At 37.0% G+C, this 14,495-nt stretch overlaps 2 protein-coding genes across 4 annotated transcripts in view; both read left to right on the top strand.

Moving 5' to 3' along the window:
* LOC107669143 (cytochrome c oxidase assembly factor 7-like) overlaps positions 1-1,363 on the top strand; it is a 7,204-nt gene extending 5,841 nt beyond the window's left edge. For 2 of the 3 annotated variants that reach the window (XM_016461267.1, XM_016461265.1), the window contains one exon: positions 834-1,362. In XM_016461267.1, the coding sequence (XP_016316753.1) occupies positions 834-1,276 (443 nt within the window). In that variant the 3' untranslated portion in view covers positions 1,277-1,362. Of the gene's footprint in view, positions 1-833 lie in introns of all 3 variants that reach the window. The other variant, XM_016461266.1, reaches the window with a different exon arrangement.
* A 1,863-nt stretch (positions 1,364-3,226) lies between these two features.
* LOC107669141 (ras-specific guanine nucleotide-releasing factor RalGPS1-like) overlaps positions 3,227-14,495 on the top strand; it is a 70,765-nt gene continuing 59,496 nt past the window's right edge. The window contains exon 1 of the mRNA XM_016461263.1: positions 3,227-3,405. The gene's annotated coding sequence lies outside the window, so the exon portion shown is untranslated. The remainder of the gene's footprint in view (positions 3,406-14,495) is intronic.

Genomic DNA, 14,495 nt, shown 5'->3' with positions numbered 1-14,495 from the left:
TTTTAACAATTTTCAAAAATCATGTTTTTTCATTGTGCATTCCAATTAATCTTAATCAAACTGCAGTTGGTTTATTTTGATCAGGTAAAAAATAACTAAAAAAATACTAGCTAACTAACACAATAAAAACATGGTAATATAATAAAAAACAATTTTTGAAAAATTTTAAATACGGAGTTATCTGTTTTTGCAAATAAACTCTTCATATATTGTATTTCAAGTGCCCACGATAACAATATCGCGCATATCCATTACCGTGATATATCGCATTACTGAATACCGGCACAAGTCTAATGTATTGTATTTTTATGAAATGTTGTTATAAGTGATATACTAAAATAAAAGAAAAAATATGTATGGAATGAAAAAATAATAATAATTTGCTACAGAAATATTTTTATAATAAGAAATAAAAAAATAGATATTTGAATAATAATTAACATTCCAAAATTAAAGTAAATATATATTATAGCTGAATTTTAGAGTATTTATATTCCAAATATTTATTAATAAATATTTGTAAATGTATTATATGTTATATATTGTAAATATGAAGAGTTCATTTGCAAAAACAGATAACTCCATTTTTAACAGTTTTCAAAAATCATGTTTTTTCATTGTGCATTCCAATTAATCTTAATCAAACTGCAGTTGGTTTATTTTGATCAGGTAAAAAATAACTAAAAAAATACTAGCTAACTAACACAATAAAAAGATGGTAATATAATAAAAAACATAATTTTTGAAAAATTTTAAATACGGAGTTTTCTGTTTTTGCAAATAAACTCTTCATATATTGTATTTCAACAACTGACTGCTTCTTTTGACATTAGGGGGTGTGACGGAGTGTTTAAAGACTGCATACTCCTGTTTTATGAAGGCATGTAACAGCAAAGGGAAGAAGTCAGTGGATGCTTGTCACAACATAGCTCTGCTTGCCCATGACGGGCGAGCCATGGAGGGCGGAGTAGATGCGAAGGTGGCTCAGCAGTACTACGAGAAGGCTTGTGAGGGAGGCTTCGCCCCCAGCTGTTTCAACCTGAGCACTCTTTTAATCCAGGGATCTCCAGGGCTGGACAAAAACATGCCGCTGGCTCTAAAGTACGCCCTGCGAGCCTGCGAGCTGGGACACGTATGGGGCTGCGCCAATGCCAGTCGCATGTACAAACTGGGTGATGGGACAGATAAGGATGATCAGAAAGCAGAGGAGCTGAAGAACAAGGCCAGAGAACTCCACGGACAGCAGAAAGAACGCCAACTAAAATTTGGGGAGTGAGATATCATGCATAACAGTTCACTTTTCCCCAAACTCCTGTTTTGATATCACTGCTATAAACACAGCATAAATTATTTTAATAAATGTGTTCTGTGACACTTTTTTGTTATAACTGTGATGATTTATGTCTGAGAGTGATGGTGTTAATATAAGCCATCTACAGAAACTGTTATAGATAACTTAGACTGTGAGAGTTAGCACAGACTTATTATTAAAGTTTAATTAAATTAATATTCTCTAATGGTCTGAATTAGGATCGAAACCGTGTAACTCTAGATTTCATGTATTTTTCCAGGTGCTGTGCGTAAAACGACCACTAGATAGAAGCATACTCAAGTTAAATTGAATCCGCACACACACATTTGAGGTTTTCTGGCGAACTGCTTCTTATTACTATGGTCAACAGATTGCAGTGAACATTTATTTATTCATTGAGACAGACTTTAATATTTTGATGTTTCAAAATGTCCACTTCATTCACTTAGGTTTGCTAAACGTAAATGACATACTGTATATAAAATGGCTTTGAATTCTTGAAACTTTTCACTTTTTCATTTTTAGTTTTCCCCTCATTGCCTCTGTTTAACACTAACATAGATAGATAGATATATAGATGGATAGATTTTTTAAATATGATTTTCAGATGTCCCATGTCTATAACGCCACATGGTCTGATGGTGACCTCTATGATCCCAGTGTGAAGAGGTCAGTAGCTGCTATTAGTGTTGGGAAACAATAATTTTCCATTTAAATACCGGAACCAAATGATTGTAATGATGCTCAGCTCTGTTTACTGTTCTTGAACCCACATTCTAACGCCAATCTAAACAGAACACCATTTATTGAGCCGGTACTTTCAAATTAATCTTCTGAAACAGCAACCAGTGTAATCTGATTCACAAACAAATGACTCGTAGGAACCGGTTCTTTTCAGTGAATCAAAATCACAGCGCGACCACTGCAGTCTGATATCTGAACGAATGACTCTTACAAACGGTCCTTTTAGTGAATCAAAAACGCACAGCGAGTCTAGTTCCCAAACGAATGATTCTTATGAACCCGTTCTTTTTAGTGAATCAACAATTTTTTTCAGTAGCCTAAACAGTAAGGTAGTAAATTATGAAGCAAAACATAAGAAAAATATACAACAAGAATATACACAGACACAGGCGTATTGCCAGGGTAACAAAAAACAACAATGTTGTAATACATTTATAACTTAAGTGAATCAACAAGACAACAACATATGCGCTAATGCTAATGCGCGACCCGCGTAGTCTGATTTTCGAGCAAATGACTCTTATGAACCGTTTTTTTCCCAGTGAATCAAAAGCATATAAAGTGCAAACAGTGTAGTCTGCTTCCCAGACCAATAACCCAGTTCATTCATCTAAGTGAATCAGAAACATACAGCGTGACCTGACTTCAGAACAAGTTTAGTGAAACAAACTTTTAACGAAAGACTCACTTACTAAACCGCAATTTATTATTTTCGTCATGTCCGACTCGACATGAACCCGAATGGTTTGTCACACATGAGTTTTAACCAGTGGTAGTATTGTATAAAATGAACGAACTGAATTAATGTTAGGCTACTACATGTTTGTTCAATATTTTTATTACATTTATCAGTGAACACATTATTGCTGCGGAGGTCTGAAATCTAAATTAAAGCATTTGGCAACAAACTCCTGAGGGCAGAATATACAATAAAATTGCATCAAAATTTCCCAAAAATGTCTTCCTTAAAAGTACTAAAAGATGATTCCCAGAAGTAATACATGATGCTCCGGCATTCTTCACCTCCAATGTCACTGCAGCAGCAGCAGCAGACTGAAACCACGCCCTTTCTCAGCATCAGATTAAGCCAGTAGCCCCGCCCACATTCGCTCTCCTCCAATAACATTGCAGCAGGATCAGACTGAGCACGTAGCCTCGCCCCCTGTCGAATCAACGGACACACACTAGGCTCACTCACGGACACTTGCCGCTCCTGCTGGAACATCACAGGCGCTCGGCTGTTGTTGTTTTATGTTGTTTATATTAGTTTGCTGGACCGTCGCGTGCTGCACGGAGTAACGGTCGCAGCATCCCCGCGCGCGCAGGAGTTGAGCACGGATCGTGAAGCGGTGAGTTTGACGCTGTTTAACGTAACGTTAGTCGCTTGTGATGCGCAGTGTGCTGTTATGAGCGAGATGTTAGCTAACAGGCTACAGCAGCAGCAGCAGCAGCACGCCTATGGTGAGATTAATAGCGACTAGAGCCGCTCTGACCGGCGACATGCTGTTAACAGACTGAAGATGCGACTGTTTAGGGGGGAATTCATGTGCATGTGTGTGTCATGCGCTGGCTGCGTGTAGTTGGACGACTTTTGCGTGATCAACGCGCGGTTCTGATGATAATAAACTAGGCTTTTGCTGCTGGCGTGTACGTGTGTGTGTATTCATCTGCAGGATTAAGTTTATTCTCGTGGTTGATGCAAGTGGATCAATGCAGGATAACGGCTGTTTGTCTGAAGGGGTTTCATGTGCCCCCCACCCCAGTTTGAATCGGGGTGTGTCTCACTCACACACACACACATACACACACACACACACACACACACACACACACTCGCGCAAACGGAGGTTAATTTGACACTTCTGAACAACCTACTTTCTTTCGAAATGTACCATATTTTCTGCCAAAATACAATAGTTACCACATTTACTACTGTAGAAGTGGCATTGGTCACTGCTGTCATTACAAAAAAGATATTAAACAAAATTCTGGCACCGTTTGAAAGAGCTCCCATATTAATGTCTTATGATTTCACAGTAGGATAACTGTAGTACATATTGTGTTTTGGTTGTTAACTATGTTATCATAGGCAATTTTAATGGAATATATGTTTACAAAAACAGTTCTTGTGTGTTTTTACACATCTCAAAACAAACCGAAAGCGATTTTTTTTGTGTGTGAATCAAAATCAAATCAGTTATTATTGAACATTTAAGCTGTATTTATATATTGACCTTTATTATTATTATTTTTATTATTCGATTCCGATTCACTAGCTAGATTCAATTCGTTTGGATATTAGTCTGGTACAGTATGTGACTTTTTTCTAAAAGAAAACAAACACTCAAATAATGCTCAGGGAACCCTGTGTGTTGGTATGTTACTGTAATATTAAAGGCTAAATTTAACAAAAGAGTCAAAACTATTTAATATAATTGCTGTTTGTTTTAGATGTAATAATTAACACTCAAAAACTGAGTTGTTTACAAACATTAAATGGACAGAATTTGAAAGTGTTTGATACTTTTTCATATGAAAAGTAACAAGGGCTTATTGTAATTATTGAATGGGAGGCACACTCCAAATAATGGTTGATGAAGTTTTGTTCAGGCATCAACAGAAAACATCAAAATGGAGATTGAATTGAGTCATCTATATTGTCAACCCATTATAAATGTGTTCCAAAGTCATCAATTATGATGCCCAATATGCCAGTATGCAAGCAGACTATGTTCTGAGCCACAATGCATGTTTATACTGACCGTGAAAGTTGCTGGTCAATAGCATTGAATCCATTCAGAGTCTTTCTGCAGTAAACTCTAGTAAACTAGAAGACATTAATTATTTCTGCCTCAGCACTTATTGATCATATATGGAAATGGGACAGCCTTTCAGGATCCTTCTGTCTGAATAGAGCACAGTTATGTGATGAAATCACCCTAAATCAAAGTCATGTTAAGTAGCCTGATACTGTAATGTTCAAAAGAGGAAACTAGCCACAACTCTGATAACCGGGCAGTCAAGTTTTCTGAGGATTATGATATGCTCGTGATATGTTGGCTTATGACTAACTATGACTCATAATCAAATGTGTCAGTACAGGTTGGTTCATGATGCATTTTGAACCTTGAATTGTTCTCTCTGAAGAACAGAATGAACTTCTGTTTATGGTTGAGGTTCTTCATGCATATTGTAAAATACATAATTGACAGATGTTTTCTCTGTTAAAACACTATGATACTGTCAAAAATGGCACATTACGGGTCCGTTTACATGAAAACAGTGTACTAAAAATGGTGTTTTTGAAAAGTTTCGTGTACAGATGACAACGATCACACGGATCTGCTAAAATGACTAAAAACGCTGTATTGTGCATGCCAGGCCAGTAAAGTTTGTGTTTTCAGGCCCCCAAAATGCCATCGTTGTGTAATTGAAAGGCCAAAACGTATAAAAAGTTGTCTGTTTATAGCCTAGTTGAAAACAATAGCAAATCATAGTGCAGTTTTATGTTGCATTCTCAGCGTCGCCACTAGGGGCCCTGTCACAATTATTAGTGTTAAATTGTTCTTTTACTGTCAGTTTTTTCATTATGGTGGAGCAATAATTCGAGAGTATCACGGCACATTTGCGTGCTTTCCATTGAACATAAACAAGGCGCAGCGCATGTGTGTTCTACATCAGCAGCACCACTCGCATGCGTTGTTTACGTTCAGAGGAAAGCATGCACATGCGTCATGATACCAGAGATTGTCTTACTATTGGGAGATGAGAGGGTCTGTATTACTTGCTATTGGAGAAAGCGTAACTCTCAACTTGGATCATGTGTGCCTTTATAACCAATCACATTTTAGTTTTTTTTGCGCCCAAAAAGTATTCTCGTAGCTTCATAAAATTACTATTGAACAACTGATGCCACATGGAACATTTTGTCGATGTTCTTGGTAGGGCTGTGACGGTGGCAGATTTTTACCACCGCGGTGGTAATGGACCAACTACTGCCGGTGGCGCGGTGTTGATATAAAAAAAAATATATATCTATATATATATATTTAATATATATATGATTTATCTCGATTTAACTCGTCAGCTCGTATTTATTTTAGCACTTCAGTCAGTGAATATGCAGCCTGCAAAACACTAAAATAAATATCAAAGAAATAATACAGTTAAACAAGAAAGTAGCCTAAATAAGAAAGTTAAATACACCCTGTCTACAGGACACGGTGCGACAAAATACTATAAAACTCATTATAATCAGTGATGCTACACTGGATGACACGACATGACAAATCCCCAACAGTACACTGCCTCGTCCTATTTATGAGGTACTGACACAGAGTTCAAATGTCCTGCGTAGACACTAGACAGACTCAACCTGTTGCGACGCGGCGGTGTCCCGTCCGGTGTAGACACGGTTCACTGTTCCGCTACTGTTATTACACTTGTATACAAAACTTCGTATTATGCTTGTTATAGAGTGCGTGACGTCACGTGCACTACCGCCGGTGGCAGTAGACAACGGCGGTGATGCGGTTGTCACGGCGACCGTCATAGCCCTAGTTCTTGGTACCTTTCTGGACCTTGAACGTGGTAGGACCCTCGCTGTCTATGGAGGGTCAGAAAGCTCTTGGATTTCATCAAAAATATCTTAATTTGTGTTCCAAAGATGAACGAAGGTCTTACAGGTTTGGAACGACATGAGGGTGAGTAATTAATGACAGAATTTTCATTTTGGGGTGAACTATCCCTTTAAAGGGACAGAAAACTTAATTGGAGTAAAGATCAGAACATTACTGTGCTTTGGTGTGGATGCTAATCTAGTTATTGTTATTGTTAAAGCTCTTAGCGTGAACTGAGTGACCTTTGCCTTCTCGAGCACTGAGGTTGTTGTCACTACAAGAATGCACGCAAAGTAGGTATAATTTGACCATGTGTTTGCATTGAGTTGGCCAAGCATTTGCACACCTGTGTAGAGTATTTCTGGCCTAAAGGAGAAGTATCAATGTGTTCGAGTCGCTCTGTTAATCAGATCACAGCTGTATGCAAAGGTTCAATTTCCTTTGTTAAATGTAGCTTTTGGTTTTATGGGCCTCTGATGAGTATTATCAGTGTTATTGCATTGTCTGTCAGGATTGTTTATAGTTGAAGCCAGCATCTGGCATTGCTTTAATCCCCATAAACACTCTCGCTTCATCACTCTCTTGCTTTCCCTCTCTCTTTCTGTCTGTCTGAGCGCTTCCTGTCTACATAAGAAAGCTTTGTCCTTTTCAAACTACTGCAAGGCAGATCCTGGTGTTGCTTAGAGCTGAAACACTGCTCCAGTGCAGCTGTTTCTTAGATGGCTGCACAGGTGGGATTCCTTTCTCTTTGTTTTTGTTGATCTCTGCCTTCCTTTCTGACTTCACTGTGTTTTTAGGTCTGTACTATCCTGAACTCATTGCAGTGGAAGAGAGTTTTGTAGGGATGCACAATATATTACGATGGTTATCAGCCATTGTTATCATTATTTATTTATTAAAATTATTATTATATAAATATTTTATTGGTTTATTTTAATGGTATTTTTTTGTATCAGTCGGTATAGAATATTTGAGTTTTTGATTAGTTCTAGATTCGTTCTACTAGGCCTGGGCGATAAAACGGTATCGATGTTTATCGCCGGTACACCTTCTTTGATAACGATATAAAAATGTTTCGATATAGTCATGTGCTATGAGTGACGCAGAGACTGCTGCACTCTCGTCTCACACAAGAGATGTGTGTGACGTTTAAAATGTGCTGCATTATTTTGGTCATTGCGCCCTCCTGTGGCCTCGGGAGACAAGACAAAAGTTTAACCTATTTAATCTGCATATAAAACATTAGAAATTAGATATTTGTTTAATTTTAATTTTGTTTTTGACTGTTAAAACAAAAAAATATTTGTTGTTTGTCTCAATAAATTGAGTTAATTTAAAAATACAGTGGTTAAATGTAAACATTTTTTTCTATTGCTCTTTGTTTTAAAAACGGTTATAAAAAATGTCAGTAATTATCAATACCGAACGATATGAAACATTATATCATTGATACATTTTTTTGCTATATCGCCCAGCCCTACGTTCTACCATTATTTAGCACTAATTAAAACAAATTATTTCAACAGTTTATTTATAAACAGCCTTGTGAATATTTCATACTTTACATTATAATGTAATGTTAATAAAGCCTAGATTGACTTTATCACAACTTCAGTATGGCATTCCCAAATGTGAAAGATTTGAGTTTGTTAAATTAAATTAAAATTAAATTAATTAAAACATTTTTTAAATTAATTTTCTTCATTTAAGTAGTGTGAGAGCGCAATGATGCTCTAAATGTGTTGGCATAGCAACGTGATACTTCCTGTTTCCTTTTCCGCCCGTCCTACGAAGGCCATCTCATTTAATTCTAGGTTGAGGACACTTCGTATACGCATCCTACAAAGGATTCGACCTCCGGAGGGAGCAGCCTTCTAAATGAGACACAGCTACTGTCACAGGTGTGAGCAAATGAATTGGCCAGAAAAAAATAAAATTAATAATGAAATGGCCAGTGGAAATTGTGGCAGTGTAAATAAAAATATTAACTACTTCCCCGACCAGGCCAGCAGAAAAATCTTTATTGACATACATCGGCCCAGTTTCCTATGACACTTGGGCTAAATCTTGAAACTGGTTTACCTAGTTAGAAAAAACATTCTTTTGGCCAGATCTACTCCTAATTGAACACATTCTGCATTGACGTGTCTTGTGATGATGCGAGACCCATCTGGACTTCTGCTCTCTGCTTTACAAAAGAAATGCGATTATTCACAGATTACATTTGTGAAACGGGACCCCCTGCTCCACAAGGGCCTACCTTTCCTCTTTGTGTGTGTGTGTGGATACGAATCCCAACAAAGACGTTCCCTGAGCTCCCCTCCTATTCCCCCATGCAGCTCTCCAACCTCCTCGTCCTACTCCTCTTACTTCTGTTTATTTATTCACTCATTTTTTATTCCTATTTATTTATTTGTTTGTTTGTCAAATCAAATGGAAACTGCTGGTGGGGAAGTCAGGGGGTTGTTTATTGGTTTTAAAAATGAAATGTGATTTTTCTCTCTCATTCTGAGTATTCTGAGTGATGGTGTGTGTGTGTGTGTGTGTGTGTGTGTGTGTGTGTGTGTGTGTGTGAGGATTGCAGGTCTTGTTCTGCTTTGCTTCCCTGCTCAAATGACAGGGGTTTTCTGAAACACAAGCCTCGCAGGATGGGTGTGTGTGCAATCGCTCCCTTGAATGAGGCCTCACGTTTACATTTTGTCCATTGGTGATTCCGTAATGCGTGCAAATTGCTCTTCTTTGCATGCGTCTCATGTTCGGACGGCACATAATGCTGTGTACTATAGGGAGAACCAGAAAGGATGTGTATATTTTAAGCTACGGGGTCATTTGAAGCCTTTTTCCTAACATCTGTTGCAGGCTGTGCATTTGCGGGCACGTGCATCTGTCTCTGTGACTATTTGTGTTTCTGCTGTCGGTCCTGTAGGCTGTGAGGTTAAGCAGGGAGACTCTTTAATTAGTCTAATGATTGAGGTATCTCTCGTTAGACATTATGGCAGCTGTTCCATTAGCCTGTTGCGTCCCAGACTCCCTGTAACTTAACAATTGACCAGTGTTTTTGCATTACTGCAGTACTTACTAAGTTGTCCAAAAAACGGTTGCCGTTTCCATTTTCATCTGTCAGTAGAATTGGCTTTTATGCACTGTGCATCACTGCAACTGTGTAATTTAGAGGACTGTTCAGAGACCTGTAGTTACAGTGAGGCTAACAGTGCAGATTATAGAAGTTTCTTCATGAGTGCTTTTATGGCTGTTTCAAAGGAATCATGGGATAAGTTTGGAGTAGTGAACTACCATACTGCTCTTTTTATGGTATGTTGTAGTTACACTGTGCTCACACTCCGCTTTTGTGAAAATATGTATGTATAATGTGTATAACAGAGCACACTAAGAGGAATACTATATCCAAGAATGCTACCGGGCTCGCAAAATCGCTAGCCTGACGTCCTGGGGCTATTGTGTTTTCCAGTGGGGCTACCAAAATGTTTCATCACCCTGCCCGGCGGGCTATCTTGAACAGTGATATAAAATTCTTTACTTGATTTGCGTTGTTCACTAGCTTGTAGTGGTAAAACGGATCGTAGTTGATCGTTTGCACGTGTTTCTAAGTCTTGCCGATTTAAACATTCAAGTGTTTTAAACAATTCACGCGCATTCGGAACTGCGCGCACTCATTCAAAGCGTGCACAGAGAGCCGCATTTCAGACAATGAGTGTACACAGAATTGATTCCTCTTTCGCTTATCATTGCATCTGAATGAACACATGCACACAAAATTATCTCAAAATAACTGTCTCGGCAAGTATTCTCGTAAACGCAGTCGGTTGTCTTAAGTGAACGTAAACAGTGGAGAAAGAAATCTCAAGTGCCTCATTATATTGGATCCGTGCATTCGGTCTTAAAGGGGCAGCAGCCTATAAACACCTGCTGTTCCATAAGCGCCACCTGCTGTCAGAGAGTGACATTTGCGTCTCATTCACAAAGCTAAAATCAAACCGTTCTGTTTTTGCTTCAAATTTCAAAATGATACAATCTAAATAACATGTATTTAGCATCTTTGTTTGGATCGTGATTAAAATGCAGTGGTTGCATATGATTTTAAATGGAAAAAGCACAGCCAAAGTAGGCTTGCCGCGATAGACGGTGCTGACGGTGATACCGGTGTTAAGCCGCAACACCGGTTATGTCACTTGCCCACCGCGTCACCGACCCCCACCGTCGTTTTGATTTTTTATAGTAATAAAAATCATTTAGTTCAGCAAAAGAACAGACACTACAATTAAAAACTGAACGCGGCTGCTCAATGCAGCGTGCCGAACAACAGTCGCATCACAGATCAAAATTTTATTTATCCAGTGAGGAGAGTCGAGCTGACTGACAAGGGTGTATGCCGTGCCTCCAAGCTTTCTTACTAGTTTTGCTAATAAATGTTCTACGTTTCTTATTTATTTGGTATACTGTGTATTATACATGTTTACTTAGCCTATTTCCAGTTTTGTATACCTATTTAAACTTTCACGCTGCTTTTACAAGCTATTTAAAAGCGAAGAAAAGCGTGGAAAAGAGGGAACGCCCCGCCCCCGCGGTGATACCGGTATTACCGGTGTTGTCACACTTCGATTAACCGGTGGGAAAATTTCCTCACCGTCACAACCCTAAGCCAAAGCATTAGTTTGTTTATATGAAGGGATTTATTTTATTTGTATTATTTAATTATTTGATTTGGGATTTGTTTTAAAATTTCAAGTTAGTTTTATTATTTGACATATTTCAATTTCACAAAGAAATGTGCAGCATTTTGTTGGAGAAATAATAAAAGGACACCTTTTCATTCATAATTTGCTTTAAATCTAATTTTGTTAAAAAGAAAAATTGTGAGAAAATTGTATTGTGAAATCAGTATGGTGAATCGCATAGCGTCGTGAGTTGGGTGAATCGTTACATCCCTATATGCTACTAGTTTTTGCTGTGGTGTCAAATAAGTATTCTGTTATTTATATAATAAATAACCATATTTTTTTTGCTCATCTGCAAAATGATCCGATCTGTTACTCAAAATCTGATATGATAATGCAATATGATCCGAGCCGTGGGTTTTGTGATCTGTTGCTCCCCTACTCTCTTGACTTGTTATTTGAAGAAAAAAAGCGATCACTGAAGTTTTTAATCATGCTGATTTGTTCGCTGTGAAGTTCAGCCGATGACTTTTTTTTTTTTATTCGGGCTACTTAAATTCATTTTGGGCTACCAAAATCTGAAGAATGTCTGCCCGAAGGGCTACCAGCAATTTTGAAATTTTGCGAGCCCTGTGCTATGTACTTGACCTTTCCTTGACATTGAAAAAAAATAATACTATTGTTGGAAAATTTGAGGGTAGGAATATTTTTTTTTGAAAGAAGTCTCTATATGACCACTAAGGCTGCATTTACTTGTTTAAAAATACAGTAAAAACATTAATTTTGTGAAATATTATTACAATTTCAGTAGTAGTGTTGTTGTACAGTACATAGATAACTAACTAAATGACTAGATAAATAAATAAATGAATAGTTTTTTTCCAAATAGAAAATTGTTGAAAATACTAAGCTATGCATTTTGTATCGCGTTCAGCCTAAAAATACCATGATTTCTTTTTGTTCATATTGTCCAGCCCCATTTATAATAACTGTTTTATTTTCTTTATTATATTTTAAAATATAATTTATTTTTTATTTTCTCATGATTTTTTGAAGAATAGAAGGCACAACATTTATTTAAAATAGGAATCTTTTGTAAATGTTTTTGCTGTATTAAAGTATTAATTAATTAATAATTTTTTTTTAAATCGTAATGACCCCAAACTTTTGAATGGTGATATAAATAATTTGCTTTATTTTAAGATGTACATCTCTCAATTTCATTATAACTTGCAGTTTTGTAAGTGAGTCATATGTTGATTCACTAACCACTGATTAATTCAGTGAAAGATTCGTCAGAGTGATTGAAACCTGTAACTCCTGAAGGGCCGTTCCGTTAGTGAGTGGCAGTAAAAAAGGCACCTCTTGAGCTTGTGAGTGTTTTTAAAATATTTATTAAGAAAAACGATTCATAAGAGTCACTTATTTGTGAATCGTATCACATGGTATGCTTGTTTTTGCATGCAGCCTGGAAAGTTTGTCTATAAAGGTTTTCTTGTCAATATTTTGTTGTACATGGTCAACAAAACATAACTGTGAGCCACAAACTAAAATAATGTCGTGCCAAAATTATGAAATGTTTATTGTTTTATACGCCATATTGTCATCGTGAAATGACCTGTCAATCATCTTGTCATATTGATGCTTGGGACGCAGCAATAGATTATTGGTCTGATCTGTTGCACAATGTGCAGTATTCAGTGCTAATATAGCCATGGACTTGTTTTTTGGGTAGCAGTCACGACCGCCTGTTGTATAACAGCTGATTTTTTTTTGTAACAGAAACCTCTGAAAATCGCAGGCTTTCACTCTTGTTCTCGACTGACGTGCTGCAAGTAGTTTCCAGGGTAACGTGAGTGCCAGTCATGGCCCACAGAGGAAGTGAGAGGTGATGAGGACTATCAGAAATGTCTTGTCTGTCTGCCACACTAGTTACCAGAGGCCCATATGACCTCACAAAACGCCCTCACGCTGATCTCAGAGCCCCTTTGTCTCATGATTGTCATGGAATTTTAACCAGCTGTCTTGTCACCTGTTACAACATTAAGCCCTGTCACACTAAGTTTGACAGAACGAATCACGTGAAAGTATAAACTGTTCACACACCATTTACCTTCTCTGACAGAAGTTTTCATATTTGAATCAAAAGAAATGTTAGCATGCCACTAAGCTAACGACACTCGAATGAGCATAAAATGTGCAACACGGATGTTGTGTAAAGTGATGCTTTTCTGTTGATACTTTCTTTAAATGTTAGCATGTTGCTAAGCTAATGGTACTGTTATAAGCATACAATGCACAGCACAAAGACTGTGTAAAATACATATTTTACACAGAACTTTTTATTGAGACTCCTGTTTTTCTGTTTTCTACACGTTGTTAAGCTAACGGCACTCTAAGCAGAAAATCAAAAAGCATAAATATTGTATAAAATAACACATTTTTAAAACATTTCTGTTTGAGTTAGCATGTTGCTAAGTTGACGGAACTGTAATAAGCATAAAATGTGCTGCCCAGTTATTGTGTAAAATGTTTTTCTGTTGATACTTTCTTTAAATGTTAGCATGTTGCTAAGCTAATGGTACTGTAATAAGTAGGGCTGGGTATCGATTCAGATGTCCCGATTCGATTCGATTTCGATTCGCAAGCTCTCGATTCGATTCGATTCTCGATTTTTTTGATTACATTCAGTGAATATAGTTTTAATACAAATGCTATTGATATTTCTAAAAAATGAACAGTAAACATCAGTTTACAAATGGTGAATTAATAAAAAGAAACCACATGCCTGTATTTTAAACCTATTCTTTTTTTTGTATAGGGTCCTTTTTTAAACAATAATAGGGCCCTATAAAATGTTCTTAATTTTTCTGGTAATCAGATGAAGGCATAAAACATTAATTTAATTTATCCTAATCAAATGAAAATTAAACCCTTTTATTTTTTGGCAAACAAAGTGCTGCACAACAGCAAAATTAAAAAGAAAACAGATGTGATTATTCCTTTAAAAATAAAGATTTATTAATATTTATTAGCAGTAGTAGCATTGAGTCTTAAGACTGCTAAATAGTAATATATTCTGACAGTAGAACGTTAAACTAAACTTTTATTTTGACGGGTTGCCGTGAAGAACTTCCAGCTGCT

Source organism: Sinocyclocheilus anshuiensis, unplaced genomic scaffold, assembly GCF_001515605.1.
Source record: "Sinocyclocheilus anshuiensis isolate Anshui unplaced genomic scaffold, SAMN03320099.WGS_v1.1 scaffold400, whole genome shotgun sequence".
Taxonomy (NCBI): Eukaryota; Metazoa; Chordata; class Actinopteri; order Cypriniformes; family Cyprinidae; genus Sinocyclocheilus; species Sinocyclocheilus anshuiensis.
This window is presented reverse-complemented; position numbering and strand designations above follow the sequence as displayed.